Source organism: Mycteria americana, chromosome 6 (genome assembly GCF_035582795.1).
Source record: "Mycteria americana isolate JAX WOST 10 ecotype Jacksonville Zoo and Gardens chromosome 6, USCA_MyAme_1.0, whole genome shotgun sequence".
Classification (NCBI taxonomy): Eukaryota; Metazoa; Chordata; class Aves; order Ciconiiformes; family Ciconiidae; genus Mycteria; species Mycteria americana.
Window position 1 is genome coordinate 19891132 of NC_134370.1, and position 23973 is coordinate 19915104.

General features: G+C 39.4%; 1 protein-coding gene and 1 long non-coding RNA gene across 7 annotated transcripts in view; one reads left to right on the forward strand and one right to left on the reverse strand.

The window, feature by feature from the left end:
* The window catches only part of LOC142411257 (uncharacterized), a 16908-nt gene extending 6442 nt beyond the window's left edge, over positions 1–10466 (forward strand). Inside the window, exon 4 of the long non-coding RNA XR_012776143.1 lies at positions 9195–10466. This is a non-coding gene — a long non-coding RNA (uncharacterized LOC142411257). The remainder of the gene's footprint in view (positions 1–9194) is intronic.
* A 1805-nt stretch (positions 10467–12271) lies between these two features.
* PCGF5 (polycomb group ring finger 5) overlaps positions 12272–23973 on the reverse strand; it is a 125131-nt gene continuing 113429 nt past the window's right edge. For all 6 annotated transcript variants that reach the window (XM_075504853.1, XM_075504857.1, XM_075504852.1 and 3 more), the window contains one exon: positions 12272–22043. In XM_075504853.1, coding sequence (XP_075360968.1) covers positions 21996–22043 — 48 coding nt within the window. In that variant the 3' untranslated portion in view covers positions 12272–21995. The remainder of the gene's footprint in view (positions 22044–23973) is intronic.

The window sequence follows — 23973 nt, forward strand, 5'->3', positions numbered from 1 at the left end:
TCCCCCTTTCCTAGCTCGTCTCTGTTCTTTCCATGCTGGAGATAAGCTGGGGGATTTGCATGCTATTTTCTCCCTGACTCACTTTCCAAATATGGCCATTTAACAAATATTATTTCTGCAGGCAGCCATCCCCTTCAGATCCTTCATAAAGGAAATTACTCAATCAATAAAGTTAATTTTCACTCCCCCCTGAAGCAGCCACCCACCCCAGCAGATGTTCAGAAACAGGCTAAAACAAAGCCGGAAACCTACGCAGATCCAAACATCTCTTGCCAATGTCCTCCTGCAGCTAAGGTTGAAATTAATACTTTATCTGTAGTAGGAAGCAATGCAGAGAGCAAGTCCATGTTCTGCTGCTTTAATTAGCTAACTGAAAGATTAATAAACAGCAGTGATGAGCTCTGGTCCATTCTCACTATGTTTACAGTCAACCCACTTCTACTATAAATATTGTTTTCATGTTGAAACGACTTCAGAAAAATCCTGTAGCTGCATTACTTCAGCTTAGGTAGGGATGCCACTGGGGACACCCTCAAAACTTCTTGAGTAGGGTCTGGTTTTGCAAACCTGCAACCTGTGGCAAGTAATGCACAATAGCATTAATCACAGTAACAACAATCTTTTTACATCTCTTCTGTTTGCAATGAGAAAAAATGAGGTTCAATATCACATATACTAAAAAAAAAGATCTTGGGATCTAATCTAATGTGCTTTACATGAACATGGTGTTCATGGAGCAAGTCCAGACTTAAACTGAGAAAGCTTAGAATTAGGTTCTCCTCCAAAAGGGTCTTACCTTGTCCAAAGTCTTGCCACATGCAATCTCCCTGATCCTAACATGTTGACAAAGGCAGCAGAGAAGTTGGCCCCAGTTTGAATTTCCTTGGGAGTCACACTTGAGTAGAAGGGGCACTGGCACCCTTAAGCAGGATTTAGCGAGTGTGTTAGCTGGCCTTAGATAAAGTTTGGAAGAAGACAGGAAAATGAAAGTTTAAATTTAATGTTTAAGAAAAAAAGAAAAGTTACAGTTGTTCTCAGGCATAATACCAAGAAAGGTTGCTAACAACTGAAGCAGGTCTCCACAGAGCCAGGAGGCACAGGGGAAAAAAAGAAGAAAAAGCACTCAGTTATGGAGAAGGGGATTTCGTGGGCAAAACAAACATCATGAAATGACTCAGAAATGCAATACCAATGTAGAGCATCCATCCTTGCAGTACGTAGAGCATAAGGTAAGAGAGGTGTGAAGGAACTGGGACCATTGATTGTAAGCCTATTATATGAAGCTAAAACCAAGGGAAAACCACCATAAATAGTGATAGCAGGAAAGAGAATGAAAGGAGAAACTGATTTATCTACCTACTATCTATTTACCAGCATAAAAAGAAAATAATGTGTTCTTAACTGAGTGTAGCTAACTAGGGCACTTGTAGAATAGGTCTATTCACATGCCTAAAATAACTCTCCTGTCACTGCAGCCTTGGGGGTCTCACTACCCTAGGCACTGCAGGCCACTATTTATGTTACAGGTGTTGCCATTTAAGAGATAAAATTAGCCCATCGCCCAGGGGTTTACCCCCTGGGATTTTTCTGAGCTGAAAGGCAGAGGTGGGCAAATCAACTAACTCACCCTGTGAGTCGGGGCAGAGGCCGGGTGGGGGATGCTGCAGCTCCCCAGGAAACCCCCGGCAGGTTCGTGCCACCTCACACGGGTGGGACGGGACTTCTCCAGAGCAGGGGTGACCTGGGAAGGGTGTCCCATGCTTTGGTGTTGTGCTGATAAGGGAGGAGCGGTTGAGGACGAAGACAGCTTTGCACTCAGACCTTAGCAACTGCACATACCTGTGACTGCTGGTTTAGCAGCAATTTCCATCCTGCTGACATAACCAGCACCAGGAGAGCTGGTTGCAAGGAAGTTAACCACTGTAATTTCAAGCAGAGCTGTTGCTATTAAAAAGACAAAAGTTTTGATGATGAACAGAGGGAAATCTTCTGTAAGATCTGATGAGTCAGCACCTGATTTGGTAGGAGATCCAACCTGAAAGGATGGAAACTAGTAACACAATGCAGCTGGCTTCTCAGATGGGACTTCTCGTGCGGAGAGCACACAGAATAGTCACTGTTGCTGGTAAAATTAATGGCAAAAGCTCACGGTTTCACAAGCCCATTGGCTGCTTGAACTGAATTGATAACAAAAGATGGGGAGCAAAATCCTTCCGCAATTTAAACAAATACCTGTGACATGTATCATATATAATGAGCTTAAAACATGGAGGTCCAGCACATTCCTACCAACAGCTCCTGACTATGATTAACTGCTTTGCTCTCTTTGTTCTGCTTATTGCAGGGCAGCAGAGTATCAGATCAATTTACCTTAGTTCTTCCACATAACTACCTCGCATAAATGCTATCAGAAGAGTCCAGCTGCCTCACCTGCTGAAAATAATGGATCCTGGAGATTAAGGATGTGTTTAGAAATCTTTACCACATGAGAGAGCTAGAGCTGCAAAGTGGTGTTTGGAGTCTCATCCTGCCTGGGTATGGAGTCACTCCATTCAGCCAACACCAAGCTCCTAAAGGTCAGGCCTCATGACACACTACACACCCATGGAGTTTCCAAACCTTAAGATAACTCTCTCCACCTCCTCCCCAGCTATCACAGCTGATCTACAGCAGCTGTCTCCTGCATTTAAGCTTAGTTTTTGCCTAAACCACTGTAAAGGTATTATTTACAGTTCAAAATCCTGACTTGGACACGTCTGAACCCAGGGAGCGGCTGCTCCGGACTGATCATTAACAGCAGTAAATTCTATGCTAACAGCTTAGGGCTCAACTATTGTCTTTGTACAGGAAAAAGGCCAGCTATTAATGGACATGGAGAACATCTGTAAAACCAGCTTTTTTTTTTTTTTAAATGCTGCATTCCTTGGCTTCTGCTTTGATGTACAATCCAGTGAGTTATTTTTCAAATCTTCTGTAGTTTTTTCTATTTAATAAGACAGTTTCAAATCACAGAACCCTCTTCCTTTGCTGCTGTCATATTTGTAGTCTCTCCATGCCACTGAAGGTGTCTCAGTGCTAAGGAGGAGCTTTGCTTTCTGGCCTTCCACTATTGGGCTTTACCACTAAATTTAGGAAAAAAATAATGCCTGGGGCTTTTGGGAAATTGTCAAAAAGCAATTTTTCTTTGAATGCAAAGCACAAACTCTCCATATGCATTCCACCCTTGACAAAAGCACTGGGTGTGGGTGAAAGCTAAACAAGCCATGATCCATCTGATTCTGGAGAGCCACAGAGGAACTTTTCCTCCCGTTCCTTGGGATGGACACCTCTGTTTTCTCCGTGTCCCACTCTGGAACCTGGGCCTTGCATACATCCACAGAATCACAGAATCGTATAGGTTGGAAAAGACCTTTAAGATCATTGAGTGCAACCATAAACCTAACACTACCAAGACCACCACTACACCATGTCCCTAAGCACCACATCTACACATCTTTTAAATACCTCCAGGGATGGCGACTCCACCACTTCCCTGGGCAGCCTGTTCCAATGCTTCATAACCCTTTCAGTGAAGTAAAATTTCCTAATATCCAACCTAAACCTCCCCTGGCGCAACTTGAGGCCATTTCCTCTTGTCCTATCACTTGTTACCTGGGAGAAGAGACCAACCCCCACCTCTCTACAACCTCCTTTCAGGTAGTTGTAGAGAGCAATAAGGTCTCCCCTCAGCCTCCTTTTCTCCAGGCTAAACAACCCCAGTTCCTTCAGCCGCTCCTCATAAGACTTCTGCTCCAGACCCTTCACCAGCTTCGTTGCCCTTCTCTGGACACGCTCCAGCACCTCAATGTCTCTCTTGTAGTGGGGGGCCCAAAACTGAACACAGGATTCGAGGTGTGGCCTCACCAGTGCCGAGTACAGGGGCACAATCACTTCCCTAGTCCTGCTGGCCATGCTATTTCTGATACAAGCCAGGATGCCATTGGCCTTCTTGGCCACCTGGGCACACTGCTGGCTCATATTCAGGCGGCTGTTGACCAACACCCCCAGGTCCTTCTCTGCTGGGCAGCTTTCCAGCCACTCTTCCCCGAGCCTGTAGCGTTGCAGGGGGTTGCTGTGGCCCAAGTGCAGGACCTTGCACTTAGCCTTGTTGAACCCCATACAATTGCCCTCGGCCCATCCATCCAGCCTGTCCAGGTCCCTCTGTAGAGCCTGCCTACCCTCAAGCAGATCAATGCTCCCGCACAGCTTGGTGTCATCTGCAAACTTACTGAGGGTGCACTCGATCCCTTTGTCCAGATCATTGATAAAGATATTAAACAGAACTGGCCCCAACACAGAGCCCTGGGGAACACCACTTGTGACCGGCCACCAACTGGAGTAAACTCCATTCACCACAACTCTTTGGGCCCAGCCATCCAGCCAGTTCTTCACCCAGTGAAGAGTACACCCGTCCAAGCCATGAGCAGCCACTTTCTCCAGGAGAATGCTGTGGGAAACCGTGTCGAAGGCTTTACTGAAGTCTAGATAGACAACGTCCACAGCCTTTCCCTCATCCACTAGGTGGGTCACCTTGTCATAGAAGGAGATCAGGTTGGTCAAGCAGGACCTGCCTTTCCTGAACCCGTGCTGGCTGGGCTTGATCCCTTGGTTATCCTCTACATGCCATGTGATAGCACTCAGGATGATCTGCTCCATCAGCTTCCCCGGCACTGAGGTCAGGCTGATGGGCCTGTAGTTCCCTGGGTCCTCCTTCTGGCCCTTCTTGTAGATGGGTGTCACATTCGCTAATCTCCAGTCAACTGGGACCTCCCCAGTTAGCCAGGACTGCTGGTAAATGATAGAAAGGGGCTTGGTGAGCACATCTGCCAGCTCCTTCAGTACTCTCGGGTGGATCTCATCGAGCCCCATAGACTTGTGAGTGTCTCAGTGGTGTAGCAGGTCACTGACCATTTCCCCCTGGATTATGGGGGCTCCATTCTGGTCCCTGTCCCTATCTTCTGACTCGGGGGGCTGGGTACCCAGAGAACAATTGGCCCTGCTATTAAAGACTGAGGCAAAGAAGGCATTAAGTACCTCAGCCTTTTCACTGTGTTCCCTCCCCCGTCTACTAGGGGCTGGAGATTCTCCTTAGCTCTCCTTTTGTTGCTAATGTATTTGAAGAAGTATTTTTTGTTGTCTTTTACAGCAGCAGCCAGATTGAGCTCTAGCTCAGCTTTGGCCCTTCTAATTTTCTCCCTGCACAGCCTCACTACACCTTTGTAGTCCTCCTGAGTTGCCTGCCCCTTCTTCCAGGGGTCGTAGACTCTCCTCTTTTTCCTGAGTTCCAGCCAAAGCTCTCTGTTCAGCCAGGCCGGTCTTCTTCCCCGCCAGCTCGTCTTTCGGCACCTGGGGACAGCCCACTCTTGTGCCTTGAGGACTTCCTCCTTAAAGCCTCCTTCCGCCAGCCTTCCTGGACTCCTTTGCCCTTCAGGGCTGCCTCCCAGGGGACTCTCTCAATCAGTCTCCTAAACAGGCCGAAGTCTGCCCTCCAGAAATCCAAGGTGGCAGTTCTGCTGACCCCCCTCGCTGCTTCTCCAGGTATCAAAAACTCTATCATTTCGTGATCGCTCTGCCCAAGATGGCCTCCAACCATCACATGGCTCACAAATCCTTCTCTGTTTGTGAACAAGAGGTCCAGCGGGGCACCTTCCCTCGTTGGCTCACTCACCAGCTGTGTCAGGAAGTTATCTGCCACACGCTCCAGGAACCTCCTAGACTGTTTCCTCTCTGCTGTATTGTATTTCCAGCAGACATCTGGCAGGTTGAAGTCCCCCACAAGAACAAGGGCTAGCGATCGTGAGGCTTCACCCAGCTGCTTATAGAATAGTTCGTCAGTCTCCTCATCCTGGTTGGGAGGTCTGTAACAGACTCCCACCACAATATCTGCCTTGTTGGCCTTCCCCCTGATTCTTACCCATAAACACTCCACCCTATCGTCACCATCATCGAGCTCTAAACTATCCAGACACTCCCTAACATACAGGGCTACCCCACCGCCTCTCCTGCCTTGCCTATCCCTCCTGAAGAGTTTATAGCCATCCATCGCCGCACTCCAGTTGTGCGAGTCATCCCACCATGTTTCTGTGATGGCCACCATATCATAGTTTTCCTGATGTACAATGGCTTCCAGCCCCTCCTGTTTATTGCCCATGCTGCGTGCATTGGTGTAGAAGCACTTCAGCTGGGCAGTCGTCCGTGCCTCCTTCACAGAGGAACATCCACATTGCTCTGCTGATAGCAATCAGCTGTGTGCTGTGTTGCTGCTCCCCATTCTTACTCAGAATCACTTTGGCATCTGGGCGTTGCTGGCTTGCTCACATATTCATGGAAGTCAGGGAAAATCTTGCCACCTCTCTTTGTGAATTTTGTAGAAGCACAACTGGAGCATCTAAAGTGCTGCTTGGAAGGGATCTATGACACTTTGAGCATTCTTAATGCAACCTTCATGGGTCACCACTCACCAAAGCTGGATTTCTCCTCCTTTTCTAAATATTACTGATGCATGAAGAGATACAGATTCAGTTCAGCTTCAGCTCCTCAAATTAGAAATGTATATGTGCCTTGTGGTCTGTTGCATTAGAGGTGCTTGTACCTGTAGGCTTTTAGAGATGTGTACAATTGATCCTGTACTGAAGTGGAAGAAATCACATTTGACTCACAGAGTAAATGGAAACAATCATCAGCCTCTGTGTGGACTACATTTAGGTAAGTTCTCTTAGCAGCAGGCTACAACCCACTAAGCTTTTGCTCTTGGGACATGGTATCTTTTCTTAGCAGCTATTAATAGTATGAAGCACTATCTAGTGCTTACTTTCTCACAGAACTGTTTTATTTATATTCACAACTGTGCACGCCTTACCACATTATTTTCCACCACTACCACTCCCAAATAAATATTCTTATTCTAGTGGTTGCTTGTGGGCAAATAAAAGCAGACCAGACGGTATAGCTGCTTCACAACAGGTGGCTTTCCTTTCCCAAGACCTACGCTCCCAAAGTATTTAGCAACAAGAAACGTGTGAATCCAGAGAGTGGGTCTTGCTCTGGGTTTCACAGCCTCACTCGCAGGCTGATGGCCGCACCAAGAAGCCTCCTATCTTCTGCCATAGCTAGGACACCTTTTTTTCTGTCTGTAATTCTATGGTAAGGCGCTAGGATGCCTTCTACTTTTTCCAAGGTCAAATTCTTTAGTAACTCAATGCTAACAGTAACTGGAACTAAGTCTAAGCTTCCTAGTAGTAAAATGTGAGGACATTTAAGAAACACAGTCGTACCTGCTGGTCACCTATTTTAACCTGAGGCATGGCTTGGCAGCAGTTAAGAAGATGGGTGATATTAAAAATGTATTTACTGGTGAAAGGTACTACTACTTTGAAAGAGTTTTTTATATATACTCCATGGGCAAACATAGTGTGTACAATGAAGCATGGTGTAAAGGTAGCCTGGCTAGCAATGACCCGAGCTGGTACCGCGGCTCAAACCCTCAGCCGCTGCCTACCTGCAGCCAGTTTCCACAGTCATTACATAGAGCTGCCAATAGCTTGAACAGTGCTGTACCAACGCAGCCACGGTACTTGCACTCAACTGGTTGCCTCATTGCTGCTCTGTGGGGTGGCTGCCTGGTATTCCCTTCTGTTGGCACGCTGAGCAGTTTCCTCTGCATGGTGCTATCTGCGATGCTACGCCTTTGAAAATTCTTGGCCCCACCTGCTGTTGTGCAATTGAGAGAGCTGAGAACTATGGGAGCTGAAGACTGAATTTCTTACAGGCTATTCAACTTTGGCTTTAGCCAGTCTCCTCCTGTGACGAGCAGTAGATGTCATCAGAATAAAGAAAATTAGTACACAGCCCTCTCCCTTGGAAAGACAACCAGTCTCTCCTACCACATCCGTCCCCTTCTCAAAATCCAGCAGATACTACAAGGAACTTAAAAGAATTTATCTTCTCTTCAGCTTCTTTAAGCAGTGATTATTGTAGTTTCCCCATGTTGGGAAATGAACCTATATTAAGGCTCACAGTGATAAAGCATCTTACTCCGTTTCCTGATGAAAGAATTTTTTTGCTCCTGAGTATTTGTTTACTATAGAATAGGTCTTGGCCAGGAGCTGCAGGCAGAAACGAGTGTTTGGAGGCTGAATGCAGGTGGCAAGCAGCTCACCAGGTGCAATCACTGAAAGGGTTTTTCTGGGCACTTTTCTCCAAAGTCAGGGGACAGACCTGAATAGATTTAGGTGTGAATTCTCATTCACATTACTGTTACCTTGAAAACTTATCTTGCAATTGCAGTTGAATTACTTTCTTGTGCTAAGTTGCTCTATTCTACTTTCACCTATGGCCACGTTGCCATGGCAAAGTCACTCCTGCATGTGTACGTTTTAAATACATAAGCTACAAAGCACTTCGCATTCCTTTGACATGCTAGGCATCTATTTTCCAGGTGACTTTCTTGTTTTAGATACAACCTGTAACACAAATGGAGAACATGCTACCAGTAGGCCAATTCATATTTCCACAACAGCATCACTAAAAGCTGACGTACACGGGTTGCATGTTCACATGTGAATATTCTTTAAGCACATGCCTTTTTATAGGATCAAGCCTCTACATAACATGTCTTTGGTTTCGTGCTGTTATCATGCTGCAACATAATTCCTTGTGGTTTTCATAGCAAGTATAGAAAATTAAATTATAGCAGCCTTTGGTTGAAAACAAGAACAGTGCAGATTTTATCCTTTATAGTATAACTTCTCTAAATAAGCTATAGCATTATTTATTTATTCTTGTATTAACACAAATTTCCACTAGCCTGTCACAATGACCAAACATTTTTGATTTTATATGTCTGTGAATAAATAAAAAAAGGTCAAATTACACAGGTTATGCTCTGAACACACACACATTCATTCTCTCAAAGGATTAGCCAGAGAGCTCTTCAAAATAGCAATTATTCAAAAATTGAAAAACAAATTACATATTGCTTACCTCAAGCAGATTAGCAATGTTCTTTCCTTTGTTTATAAGGTACTCTGGAAGCACCTTTTCACTCTAAGAAAGATTCTGGCAATCAGCAGAACATGAAAAGAGGGGTAGGTTGACTGCTGCAAGTTACAGAACTATTTACCAGTACAGATCCATGCCTTTTTTTCTCGTTCCAGGGATTTTCATTACCAGAGAACAACAATCTGAGCTGAACATTTGCAGAAAGAGAAAGGATCTAGAAGAAGTCCATGAAATTGCTGTTTAACATTATAATACAATCAACACTGGAGATGAAGAAAGAACACATATAGAAGTACAGGTACTATTCTGGATGCTGCTTGCTTCCAAGGGGTACCCATTGGGAGTACATCCCTTTCTCTTTTCTTTTTAATGAATTCAAATACATTCCAGAACTTAGAGAAGATGAATTCTGTCCAGATAGCCAATTCTGGATGCTGTACCATAGAAAATCTATGGAACTTTTTAATATATGCAGTATAAAACCTAAGACATAGTCTATACACCATGCTATATAATAGGTTTTACAGTGAATAGTAGGAAAATCCATTATTTTCAGCTATGCTAGCACTTCTTAGATGTAGACTAGAACAAGTGCCATTTTTTGCAATGATAAAATTCTTTTATGTCAAGGCTGGTGACAGTCAAATTGTTCACGTGAACCAGATTCAAGTTACTGTGTTGAATTTTGAGTCTTGTGGAATTAGGCAAGTAGCCCCTTATATCACAAGTAAATAATTTATTTCTTAACATGAGTCATGCATTATCTGTCTCAGAAGAGACCATTAGCTTTGCTGTTCAAAGCCATTTTTCTGCTGGGAGTTCTTCATGAGTAATAAGGTGGCTTACAAATTCAACATCATAAACTAGCAAAGTGCAGGAGCAGCAGCGAACTTCCCGAGCCCACTTTTCAAGATCTTCAGAAATCTTGATGTTGGGTGCAGCATAAGGACAAGAGGAGCATACAGAGTAGTCTCTTTGCGTCTGCATCACTTTTACTGTTTATAGGGAGGAGCATGGGAATAAAACACCTTTTAGAAAGTAGTCAAGACAAAATCATACCACTTTGAGAAAGACATGGACAGAAAAATTAAAGGAAGAATACTGGCTAGTAACAAGCTCTGCCAGCTCTACGGATGTACTAGGACATTAAAATCCGTAGAGGCTACTGGCAGCGGGACTGGAAGTCTGCAGGGGCACTGACACATAAATGCTGTGCATCTTCAGTCACCAAAGGATGACATTAAATCCAAGGAACTGAAAGTGTCTCCAAAACTGGTATTAAGTACAGCTTTTCTTAAGAATAGGTTCATTATTGTAATTATTTTCCATCTCTATAAATGCACTTACTGTAGTTATTTGTGTACTGCAGGAAAGGACAGAATTTCACCTATAAATAGTTTAGAAAAGATGGACAGAGTGTTTTTGAATATAAGAATGTTTTCTCTTCCTGTGTTAGTTTCATGGGATAGATGCCAATGCTTTTATGACTTATGAATGCAGCAGTCTTCTTTCCAAATGAAGATGTTGGAAGTCTGCCACTGAAAGGAGGTGCTCATATTACATAGTGCCAGCAAATTTCTGTTTCTTTAATGAAAACTAGATTACTAGATCACTTTTCTTTTGAAAAACATTAGTCTTGCCTATAATGATGTCGCATAGCATATTCTCCTCTACAAAAAAAAAAAAGAAAAAATAATCAGGATAGAAAGCAATTTGAATCACAGTTCTAACAGGGAAATTCATATGCTGTGCCCCTGATGTAAATAACTGTTTGTGCACCACCTACCTTCCTCCTTCAATAAACATAATCCCGGTTTATGACTGATCAGGCATTTGTTAGTAGTCCTATGCATTTTTCCCCCACACAATGATTCTCTTTTTAGCTACCTGAAACAAAGTAATTCTTTAAAATAATTTAATCACCAAGATTTTTAATGGAAATCTTGCTTGAGGAAACATTGGTCCCTACTTAGGAGCAGAATTTTGCATTTAAATACAATTCAATTTCTGTTTCGTAAAGAATGTAGTAGCATTATGTAGAAGCATTATGTAAAGTTTGGTTTTTTTCCACCGAGTGACCCTAAGTCTCAAGAACACTTTCAGAAGAAGGGAAAGTATTAGTCTATAACCTTTGACAAATCTGGAGGTCAAATATTCAACATGAAAAAGCTTCAAAGCAAGCCAGTGAGGCTGCACTGCTTCTGCTGCACAGGTTACACAGCAGCCAGTGGTGCCACAACTGCTCTTTGCCTGTGTATCAGCAAACTGCAACATTACTAAGAAATCCCATGGAAAACGTGATTCATTTAATCATATGTATATATTGCAATATACTACATATACCTTCACCTTCTGTGTTCACAAGCAAGTGTTATCTTCTTCTGCTAACATCTAGAAGGATTTTACAAGCAGATGCAAAATGCTATTTGTCTCAGGACATTTTAGTTGAATCAGCAATCCTTTCTATCGTTCCAAATCTGAACTACATCTCAGATCTCACGCAGTGGGGTATTGCAGGTTTCACAGTAGCATCTCAGATAAAGGTATGAGTTTTCTTGAATAACAGCTCTCCCTCCATTGTTATTCTTCGCAATAACTCAGTATATAGTATGAAGACTGTTAGTTCACACCAAGGGCTCATTTATAAGGATATCCTCTAGCTTCCAATTTGCATGCACATTTATTTTACGTTACCTTAGAGTTAAAAAAACCCCAACAACATAATAAAGGGTAATCAGAAGGTAAGTGCACAGAACAATAAATACTACTAAAATCATATTAACTCAGGAAAACATCAAGTAGGGAGAGAACAAAAAGGAAAAAATAAATCTGGCATGATAAAAAGAAGTGAAATTAGATTTAAAAAAACTGTGGCAGACACTCTATGGGATTCTTAAGCACTGAAATGTACTTTTTAAAAAAAGCCTCAAACACACAGGCACACTGTGTAGCCCACCTGGTTATATTTTACAAATGAGGTGCCAAATCCAGTCAACTTTAGTGTTAGGTAGGCTTTGCACCCGTGAAAATTAATGGTATCACTTCCTATGACATTAACGAGAACAAAATTAGGCGATGTAAGTACCTTCTGATTTTTCTATAAGGCAAAATATTACTGCATTCCATTTTCTACTCTGCATTTCTGCAAGTTGATAGTACGCTTGCATGATTAAGATACAAAGCTAGTAAATGTTTTAATTAAAATATTATTACAAACTAGAGAGAATTCAGATAAAACCAGAGATTTTTTATTGCACAAAATAAATTATATAGAAACAATGCAACAAAACAACTCGTATTGTAGGCTGCACAACAGATGTTACAACATGAATATATTTATTGCTTTGAGAAAGGAGCAATTCAGTGCTAGTAAGCAGATTAGTTATACTTCTTGCTCATCTAGATTTTTCATAAAATTAATCCAACTGGGCTAGAGGCATCTTGCAGCATACGGGTCAGACCAAATTGTCATTTGTTATCAGCTGTTATAAAGGTGCTGTGAACATTCTTGAAATTAGCATGAAGCACTCAATTTAACATCACCGGTACTGAGCCATACAGGTAGTTACATAATTACAAATATCATTACATATCAGATATATTTATACACAAGATTCTAAAAGGTCCGTTTTTACAGGGTTTGCACAAGCTGTTGTTCTAAAATCTTGCTTACAAACGTCGATGCAGCTTGGAACAGGCACACTTCACTCTACATCAAGCGGCAGGACCATGGGGTTTTGCCAAAAATCCCCCCTAGTACCGGTACTTCCCTTACCTAATTGTAAAATCGCTCACTAGTGCTAACTGAGTTATAGGTGTCTCATTTTTTCCAGGGCCACACTCAGCTTCTAAGGATTTTAGCACAGATTAAAAAAAAACCCCAAACATTCCTTTGGTAGAACTGGGTGAAATTTACAGTGCTTTTTTAAATACTTCAAAACACAACATATTTGGTTCTTTAAAAGATACAAGACTGCAATACTGGTATTGCACTCAGCTCAAATGGATTTAAGTTTTTAAACTGCTACTTTGTGACCCTGAGATGTTGACCCCCTATGAATTAATACAGAAATTAGCTCTTAACAAAAATTACAAAAGTGGACAATACTCAAATAATGAAACACATCGAAACGTGGTCACTTGCAGATCTTTGTGAAGGATGCGTGTTAAGGAGATAGTGGCATTACAAGCGTTCATAGAGTGAAATTCTCCCCCAATTTGACAATTATGCAAGTATTTACTCAGCTGAGTTTATAACACTGAATTCTACTGCTAGTGTACACACTCAATGTTGCAAAACTTATTTACCTATGGGACGGTTAATATAGCAAGATTAAATTTAAACAATATTAGCCACCCATGAAAGGAAATTCAGTGAGAAAGTGGGAACTCTGGGTCATTTCAAGACTTAGCTACAAGGCTAATTAAAGGAAGTAGCTCTGCTGAGGTCAAGCTGAAGCGCTTAACTCAGCATCAGGCCCACAGAGTAAACCCCTGTAGAATCCCACTGAAATAAGTAAAGATGTTTTGGACTGTACACTAATAACTACAAACAAATGTGGTCGCCACTCTTTACTGTACTTTAATAAAATTCTTTGCTTTACTGTTTGGTTTTTTTTTTTTTCCTGAAACTGTGTTAATGCACTATGTTGAATCAAAATACAGTTAAAAGTGAGGGTTCAAATAGCTGCAAAACATTACAAGAAATGAGTATTCTGAATTTAAAAAATACTATTTATACAAATGCTCAGAAACTTTAGTGATGCAATCATGTTCCATGCATGTACCCAGCAGTAGTTTCCTCTGGAGGAAAGTAAGTATGAAACTTGACTAATCTGGCATACTTTTTCATCCAGGGAACTGGTTTTTTAAATACTGTACCGAAAATTCTGTCAGCATTTTATAAAAATGTTTATAAGTATAATAAGATTCAACTGAATAACCAAATATACCCTGAAACATCCATTAAAACACAAATATCACCAAAAAATCATCAGTATTTTTAATAATTATTATGAAGTAGAAATGTTATAAGGCAGGATGAAACTAATATCAAAGATGAAAAACAGCACCACCAGTCTATGTTTTGCAATTAGCTTTCTGATCGGACAGAAAATATCTTATCAGAGTCAGATACAATTGATTAAGTTAAGGTAAGAAATGCATTTAGCCCAGCTGTACTAACTATACAGCTTCACACAGAATAAACATTCCATAAATCAACAGAAAATGCATTTGAGCACAAAAAATAAAAATATGTAAGTGATTCTCTAAGCAGCATTTTGTTTTCTTTTTTTTTTTTTTTCAAAACATTAACATAGATAGATATTGGACTGATTAAATATCTACAAGTGCTTTTCCTTTACAAAAATACATATATTCTCAATAGTAGGATAGACTGTCATTAACAATGACCTGTGTTTTTTCACTTCAATTTGAATGATTTATAAGCTAAATTTTACAACCACAAAAAGGTTTATTTGTAATATGATGTTATCACTTTTGACAAAAAGCTTACAACATTTTATATTTTAAAACAAATTAGCAACATAACATCACAATATGTTCTATGAGCTCCTAAGTACTGTGATGGCTGTTATATTAAAAACTGGTAACTACTGATCAAATGCAAGGAAGCATTAGAACGTTATTACTGCTCACCATAGGCTCCTTTCTTATCATAACTTGGATCACAGCTTGTATAAGGACACTTAGGCCCCCATCCCCCCCAAAATCTATTGGGAGTAACTCTATATCATCTATTCAGTAGCCTGGAACATCCAACAATTCAGGCTTTGCATTAATTTTAAAAAACGCAAAATATTTTCCTTTCAATATTTAAGTCTGCAATAAGGGGAAAAAAATGATGCATTGCTTCATGTTCATTCTAAGCAGCTTGTATTTGAGGAAAAAAATACAATTAGTAAGTTTTTAGCACGAAATATTTCAGTCAGCTAAAGAATTAAATTGTCCTATTTCCAGTTTAGTTAATCACTATCCTGGAAAAGGAAATAAAGATATTTGGATCTCTTTATTCTTTCTATTTTATGCTGCACAAGTAAAAGAATCGACTTCTTGCTAATCAATGGTCTCACATCGAGGACAGCAATGCCATTTGCTAAAAAAATATCTATAAAAATCTGTAAAACATACTTAATATCTTCTCATTATCCTCCAAGTCTGTCCTTTCCACCCTCCAAAATATCACTGAACTACGACTAGAAAACCCAAAAGTAGCTTGGTGAATATTTTGTGCTTTGGAAGGTTTACAGGATTGACAGCACACTGAAGATTTTTATTAGTTCACAGGCCAGGTATAGCAGACACATCAGTAATGCAAGCCTTTGTGCTTTTCTTCGTGAACATGAGCTGTGACTCAAAGAGCTACTCTAGGTCTGGTAACTCAACCTTTACGCAACTCCTGTTGTTTTTTTCCTTTTCTATTTTGTTTTGGAAACTGCTAGGTGTGCCTAACCCTTTAGCTTGGTGACGTTCAGCTACCACCAGTTAAGTTCGGCGTGACTGATTCCAGGTGTAACTCTTGATCACTGCACTCCAGAAAAGTGTCAGTGCCTTATTCCAAGTCAGTTTCTGGGTGGCTTTACCTTTGGTATTAAATAGGTCCCTTAAAACTATCAGGCAATCAGATTATCCATAAAAATATTTTATTTTAAAAAAACCTTTTTTTGAACAAACTAAATATCTGACAACAAAGAGTAATTTTAAATCAATTAGTATGTGATATTTTTCAGTAAAAAGGGAGCATGTTTCATTTTACCGCATCGAAATTCATGAGACAACAGCAACAACGTCTACTATACTCAATAGAATACAAACCAGAATTTTAGGAGTAGAATACCATCATAAAATATGTGCCTTGCACTTTGATAAACATCTTTATTACAACTTCATTTGTAATACAAACCTCAGTATGTTAACTAGCAGCACAAACGTTTTACTGTTGCAGCAATTTTGTCTATTGTATAGCAAACTACTCTCTTACTTTGCTTTCCACTCACTATCATGAGGAAAAAGGAAAATGCACAGTAACTACTTCTGTTCACCTCATCCTGTCAACTGTCACATTATTAAACCTTGTTAGAAGCATTTGCTAAAAATACACATAAAAGTTACTTCAAAGAAAAGTATGCCTAATGGTTCAGATAAACATGCAAAGTCAAACTAATGCCTCTCTTTGGTTAAAATTAATGTAATTACAAAAACTTCCACTTGTAGACACCTTTCATTCCAGAATGTCTCCTCCATCCTGGGCCTACAGAACTGGGTTTCTTTCTGCAAGTACAAAAGGTAGCCTGGATCTTTCCACCCACCTCTAGAGCTCCTCCGTTTCACTGCCACACTCCAGAACGGCACGGATCTAAATTGCTTACTAGAGAATGAAACAACGTCCTTACTCAAGTGTAGTAGCAAGCTACCTGAATTCATAAGAAGATTTATGGCACATACCTTGGATGGAAGAATGTGTCAGGAATTCATTAATTAATCAATTTTCTATTCTGGAATCTGATGTTTTAATCTGATCTACAGACAGTGTAGACAGTAGTTTTTTAAAAAAATTCAACAGGTAGATCTGCTTATGAAGAAAAATATATTACCATTATAAGATCATCTTTTGGAGGACATTCCTACAGAAAGAAGTTTCAGCTGAGGTCTGAAGGCCAGACTACCCATATGTGATAAAACTAGCGGTAAATGAGCAGTTGGAAGCTTTTCACATTTCCTTTAGGGTGAATCAATCCCTTGCGTCTTCGAATCCATGCTAGAGCATGCTCCAGTAGACTGCAGTCGTTCCTCGAACAAGTGTCTTTAGCTGAACACCTTGTGGAAGTATTACCTTGTTCAAACTGGCTATAAAGGATTCAAAATGCAAAACTGTGAAAACTTACTGAAATCCATGAGAGCTGCCTGATGAACCAGACCTATGAGCTGATTCCTCATCTGCAATTTCTCCTTTAGAACTTGTCAATGTTTCTACTTGTTGGGCATGAAATTGGGGTGGGGTATGGGAATGGGCAAAGGATGTCTAAGAACCTAGAATTAATGACAGGATACAGGGTGCTTGAATAGACATTTTAACTGAGATTAATAATAAAATGACATAGCATGAAGTAAAATGAGAGGGAAATATCCTGCATGATATATGCATTTTCGACGGAATCAAACAGATGCCTTCAACCTGTCTAGGTTAAGTGAAGAAACTGGACCAAGTTCTTGATTTAAGCATGTCTATATTTATGTATTTGCTGTGGACAGGCATATAAGTCTTATCCTGGAAAAGACCAAAGGCAGTTAAAAATTAGTTTGATCAGTCCCTGTAATTGACCAGTATTTTATGTAGCCCCTCCATAAACACGGTTCAATCTGTTAATTTGAGATTTAAGATTGGCTTTGAACAACTATCTGTTATCTAATATTTCTACCAGACGTAGTACCTGGCTGACCTGAATGCTATTCCTTTTGTTGCAAGTCCTCCCAAGAACATTTTTTCTGGGGAGTGAATGCCTCTTGGTGTCTTCAGTGATATGAAAATGTAAAAAACCAGAAACCGAACAATACAACTCCGTGACTGGTTCAGTTAAAGGACTAAACACTGGCCTATTTTGTTATTTTAGAAAACAGCAGGGAAGGAAAATTGTTTACTTCTCTCACAAAGTCAAGTCTAACAATTATACATGGGAGAGATGAGATGGAACGCTGGACCATCACTTTGTCTGCAGCGGAGAACAAGGGCCTAGCTTATATCTAAAGGGACTGTGATCAATCTCTTTTCTCCTGCAGATACACAGGAACTGTTTTTGATAACGGCGGAAGAGAAAAAGTCAAGTCAAATTGTTGGAGCCTAAGGAGAAAAAAAGACCAAGATCCAGAATTCAAGGTTTCCTCATGCCGAAAATGAAATAATTTCAATATAAAAGTCATTCTTTTCATATAGTTTCTACTGAGATAGGTTTTTCAATTTTAAATTATCTAACAGAACACATTTCTTTTTCTGCTTGTTTCCCATGAAAGAAAGCTCTCAATACAGCATGTTTACGAAATAATCTTGCTGAAAATATTAAGACCATAGATAAAATACAGAAGCAAATATTACCCTGCCAAATGCAAATAATGGACTTAAAAGGTATTCTGTATTAATAATCAGGCACTTTGCTTTATATAACATTTTCAGTAAAGTCAAAATAATATGTTTTAGAAATTTTTTTTGCATAATAACTGCAAGCTAGCTGAGTATGCACAATATACTTATAGCGCTGCATACTCCTAGGACCCAAATCCCAGAAGCTTTCAAATGAACAGTACCTACTATAGTGATGAGTCACTTTGATCACTGTAGTAATCTTATTTGGTATTTCATCCAAATAAAAATATGCTTATAGGACTAGGCCCTTAGCTATGAGCAGTGTAGTAATGCATGATGGAAGATACATTTCTTGATTAATCATCTAATTCCATATTGTTTGAGATATGTTATAGGATTGTTATAGGATCTCGTTTGTAAAATCTAGCTTACAGTTTGTTACTAGACAAATGCAGCATACAGCTATGCTCAACAAAAAGTTGCTTTTGACTTTCATTAGTGAGTTACCCCAGAGTTAAAAGCAGATACAAGTCTTCCACTTTTAGGGGGGGAAAAAAAAGCACCAAATGTGCTAAATAAGAGACAGAAAGGTTAGGTAGTAGTGCGGAATTTTTTAGGTCTTATTCCTCTGCAGCTAGGTACTGCCAATATTGAAAGCCATAGAAACACAGTGGCAGCAACACTTATTTTATATTCCTATTCTTTACGAATATGCAGTGGTGACACTTTGTCAGGGAAATGCTCAGAAAGTGTGACTGTATACAGCAATCTGCTCTAGGATGGCATATGGTGCAATTTTAATGGAATGCTTAGGTACTCATTTCACTTTACCCCATCTTTGGCACACAGGAATCTGTACAGGCATTCTCATATTCCTATGCTGTTCAGATACTCTTAATTGGCACAAATGAATTAAATATGCATATCTGTAGACACATGGCACATAGGTACTATACAGGAGAGAAACTTCCTGTGAAGAAGGCAATGCCTGTGTTACACAAGCTGCCCAGTTAAGATATGTATTTCACTGGCACCTCACTGCTACAAAGACTATTAAACTATAACAGCACTCAGGCACCGTGCCATCAAATCAGAAATGCATAAAGTGTAGGTGGCTAGATCATATGCATTTAATGCCATGATTCTCAGCTGGGAACATTAAATCATATCTGTCAGTATTTTCCATGCTTAAAATGAAGATTTGCCTTCTGCAATCTACCTTTAAGTTGCATCAAGAAAATACCATGAATTAAACCAATGTCCAATTCTGATCAAGAGAATTCATGGTTCTCTGAATTGTGAATACGGAAAGTCATTAAACAGTCAAATCTTCTATTAGTTGCCATTCAGAAGCCAATACAAAGTAGTGCTATTTCAAGGGTCCTGTTAGGTGGATGCAAACTTCTATGTAAGATAACTTAGTATGGATTAAAAATAATGTGTTCTTCTCTTTTTAAAACAAGTCTGTTCAAATTTGTCAAAGCAGCAAGCGCAACTGTTGAGAAAAAAAAATTGTCCCCTGAACCAAGCAGAAATTATGCTTAAGCGTACTACCATTAGGTTTGTGATAAACTGAAACAGGCATTTTATGTCAAGTGAATCTACAGTGAAAATTCTGGTAGAAAAACACGTGAAAGATAAAAAAACTGTAAGGTGTCATTTGTATGTGCATGTAAATATTTACAAATAATATCCTATTTCTACTGTACAAAACAACTGTATATAGTAAAGAGAAGAATGATTTGCAATTAGAATGCATGCTCTGCTCTTCCAAGCTGCTCCATGAGGAGGACCTCTATATACACAAAGAATCTATTTTTCCCTAGAGACTGCAGAGGAGAAGGGCCCTCCCTACATGGGGTATCTTCTTGTTCCTGCCAAGTAGCACATCACAGACTGGGTGGGCAAAAAGACAACCGCTTCCTGCAGCCAGCATGTACACCTCTTCCCATCTACAGTGCGGGCAAACCAGTGCCTATACCAGTCAGCACACTACGCCTGCGGAAAGGAGCAGCAGCTTCCTGAACCTTTCGCTTCCCCAGGTTCACTGGCATCTGCACAATATGTGCAACCTTGACCTGCAATGGCAGGTTTCCTAAACAGACGGCTACCGACAGCATCTTTATTTCTGTATGTCATATGGGCTTTGGAGTGCAATGGTAGAATTCAACCCGACTAGATATGGACTCCTCAAGTCATCAATGTTAGAACTCCTACTAACATTAAAGGGGCCAGATTTAATCCACAACATGCTTCGTTCTCCTACAGAAACATACTAATGTACATGAACAAAAATTTACAAAGGAGTTACAGCCTTGCATCTACCTTTTATACTTGATCCCAAGACAGAATTTTCACTTTGTCTTATCTAGATAAGATTAGTTCACTCTATAGTAACTGCTGAAAAGTTGATTTGGTTCCTTTTTGCTCAATGCAAAAGGCATAAGAAAGTAAATAGTTATCTACAATACTAGCAGGCGTGTATTAAGTAGAAATTACATAAAGGTACTGAACTATAAGTATCTCCACAAAATTTGAAGTGAAAAACTCAACTGACTTTGAAGCAGAGCAAAGACAATGGAAGACTACAGAAAACATATCCATTACTATGCTCCCTGCAACATTACCAGAAACCTCCATAAACTTTCTATGCTAGAACCATTACACTTGCAATACCTAAGGCAACAATCACTTTTTATCCAGCACTACCAGGTCTTAGGAAAAAGAAGACCTGAACAATTATTTTGGTCAGACTGCTTATCTTCAGTATTGCATTACCTCTAATTTTATGGAAATAATTTTATGATGTGACTTTAACCAATGAAAATTTCTACAATGAATTCTAAACTCCAGATGGTGACAAGAGATATATAATGTAATTAAAGCTATATATTATTTTTGTCTTAGCATATTATATACCTCCAACCAATCTTAAAAGGAAATGCCTGCTATGAAAGGCAATAATTGTGTAAAATTTTGCCTTGGTTGTATTCTTACAGTGAAATTTATTTGTTCCATAGACATTTACATTATTTTTAACTTCATTTTTATGAAGGCTTTATTAGAAGAAATGTAATCTGACCAGAAGCCATTTTCCAAAAATACCTAGTATCCCAAATTCCAGTCTTTAGGGAAACCACAGAAAAGTGCAATCACAAAGGCTGTGATGCTTTTAAGCAATATTAGCAGAATTCTATTTAGAAGATTTAAAATTGCTGTTTTGAATTACCATGTTCTACATCTCTTGTTAAGGGCAATTAATCTTCATTCACCGCAAAAGGACTGTTGCACACTCATGAGCGAGCTATACCTGGACCCATGAGAAGCTTATCAAGAAAAAGGTAGTGGCCCAATCACCACTTTTCTAAATATATTTTCTATACAAAATATTTTCAAGGTATAATCCTTAGTTATTTGTACAGTACTCTATGATTTAAACAACAATATTCAGTAAAATAGTAAGTGTGTGAAACTGCAACACCACATGGAATGAGCACTCTGCCATTTTGCTAGTGTAATCAATATTAGGACCAGGAAAATTTTCTAACACACAAGGAAAAATATTCCATAGTTTTTGAATCTTGACTGTACACTTCATGATTTTGGCTATGATTTGCAGCACACTCGTAAGATACACAAATATCTTATGCACATTTCAGTAGCAGAATGGCACTTGGCTTGCTCTAATAGAAACAAGAGAGATGCAACTGACAATTTTAAGAAAGACAATGTCCTTATTTGCATGCTGAAAATCTGGTTGTGTCCCCCTAATCCAGGCACATCCATTCATTGTGCAATCTGTCGATGGGTAAACAAATAGTGCAGGATTCATCTCAGTGGGATCTGGCCCTTTGGTCTAACCGAAGTCAATTCTAGGTCGATACTGAAGTACCATAGGGTAAGACTAGAAACAAAAGCAAGAGAAAAACAACAACAAAAACAGACAAGAAAACATGAAGACATAATTCATAAAAAATACAAAGAATATGCAATTCAAGATTGCCTTAAGAATAGCCAGAGCTTATCCCTAAGACACATGTATATGGCAATCAGTTTTACTTATATGAAATAATTCTATACTTTTCAACAGTTAAATCCATACCTGTACTTCAAATCTATATTTAATCTCTAATCAGCTAGTTGTAGTTGTTTGTCATTAATATAAAATTCCTGTATCTGCTTTTATATATTTCATGATTTATACGTTTTACAGCATATATACTTGGAGTGCTCAAACAACTCCTCTTATTTCTGTGTTGCTGTGTTTGAAGAAAAGCAATCTTGAAATTTTATACTTTCTAAAACAAAGTCCATTTATAGATGACGTACTTTGTTTGATTTTTATCTATATGGAGGTTCCATAGCTATACTAGTAGTCAGCACTAGTTAATGGGAGCCAGGCTACTCTGGAATTAAAAAGAAAAAAAAAGAAAAAAGATCAGGTCAAATTGCTGTCAGGTGATTTTCTGAGAGATGAAGGCTAACTTCTCCCCCAAATCCAAACTCCTCAACTTCAGATCTCATGATACATTTTCATTAGTTCATACTGGAAAAAAAAAGGCAAATCAACAGCTTGGATCCCTGAATTGGACAGAACTGTTGTGGAATGAGAGGCAAGAGTGGGCGGCTTTCCAGAAAGTGCCATGGAATGCCTGGACACTTGTTGCTGGAAGCTCTATTTTACTAAATGTCTTATTTTTTCAGTCTGTCAGCACTTAAATGAAGTCTGATGTTTTCCTCTTAACTTCAATAGGATAGTGGATGTTTTCTATAGCACAAAACCCAGGAAAATCTTACTGTCTTAGCAACTGTATGGGCTGAACTACCTCTCCACCACAGGGCAGAGGAACATCACCAATTTAAGCCTTTTTGTACTGCAAATTTGGAATTATAAAGAATTATTACAGAAGCTATCATTAAAACCAGAAATAATTTACTGCATCCTTCAAATGCAATACAGATGAACTTCAGTGACCAAAACAGAAAGATATCACTGCAGAGACTTATACAGGTTAATAAACTTTCCATGCTATGGTAGTGAAATGATCAGCAGAACTAAATGTGATCATACTTGCTGGGGATTTACAAACTGGAGTGCAGAGGAATCAAAACATAAAACCAGAGGTATTCAACAGTTGCAGGGGCATTTAGGAGAGAAGACAGGGAGCACCATCTGTAGTCTCCACGTGCAATTTAAAAATGTTTATTTGTAGTATCGTAAATTACTTGGTCTCTGATTTCTTTGCATAGGATATGACTACCATATTATTTAACTGCTATTTCACGTGTTTTTCACTTTGATTATATAAATTAGCGCTAAAAGTACTCAACTCTAATTGGAAGTGCACACAGGCAGAGAGAGCAGTCACCTCACTGAAACTGCCATGTAAACCAGTGAGGCTCAGTGTTTTTTGCAAACAAAATTACAAACCAACAGTATAAATAAAATGCACTATGCTGGAACAATTCTCATTATTGAAGTAGGCGCGACTGCAGTACGTCACTCCCATCCCTAGTGGGGAATGACCCTCTATCATTAACTTTTAATTTTTTGCTCAAGCAAAAATATTATTTCAAACTTCCAAAGTAACTTTTAGAAATTAGTTCAAATCAAAATTCTCAATGAGGAAACTGAAATATTGTTTCATATAGGCATGAACCGTTTGATCAATGAAATTTAGAAATCAACTTCAGTTTGCAGGTTCTGGAGGTTTTGGTTTTTTACATTTTAGAGATAAGGCATTATTCCATTTCTAATTTTAAAAGATGTGAAAGGAATACAGTATCAGAAAAATATAACATTTCTTTACTCCATTAAAAAGAACATAGGAATT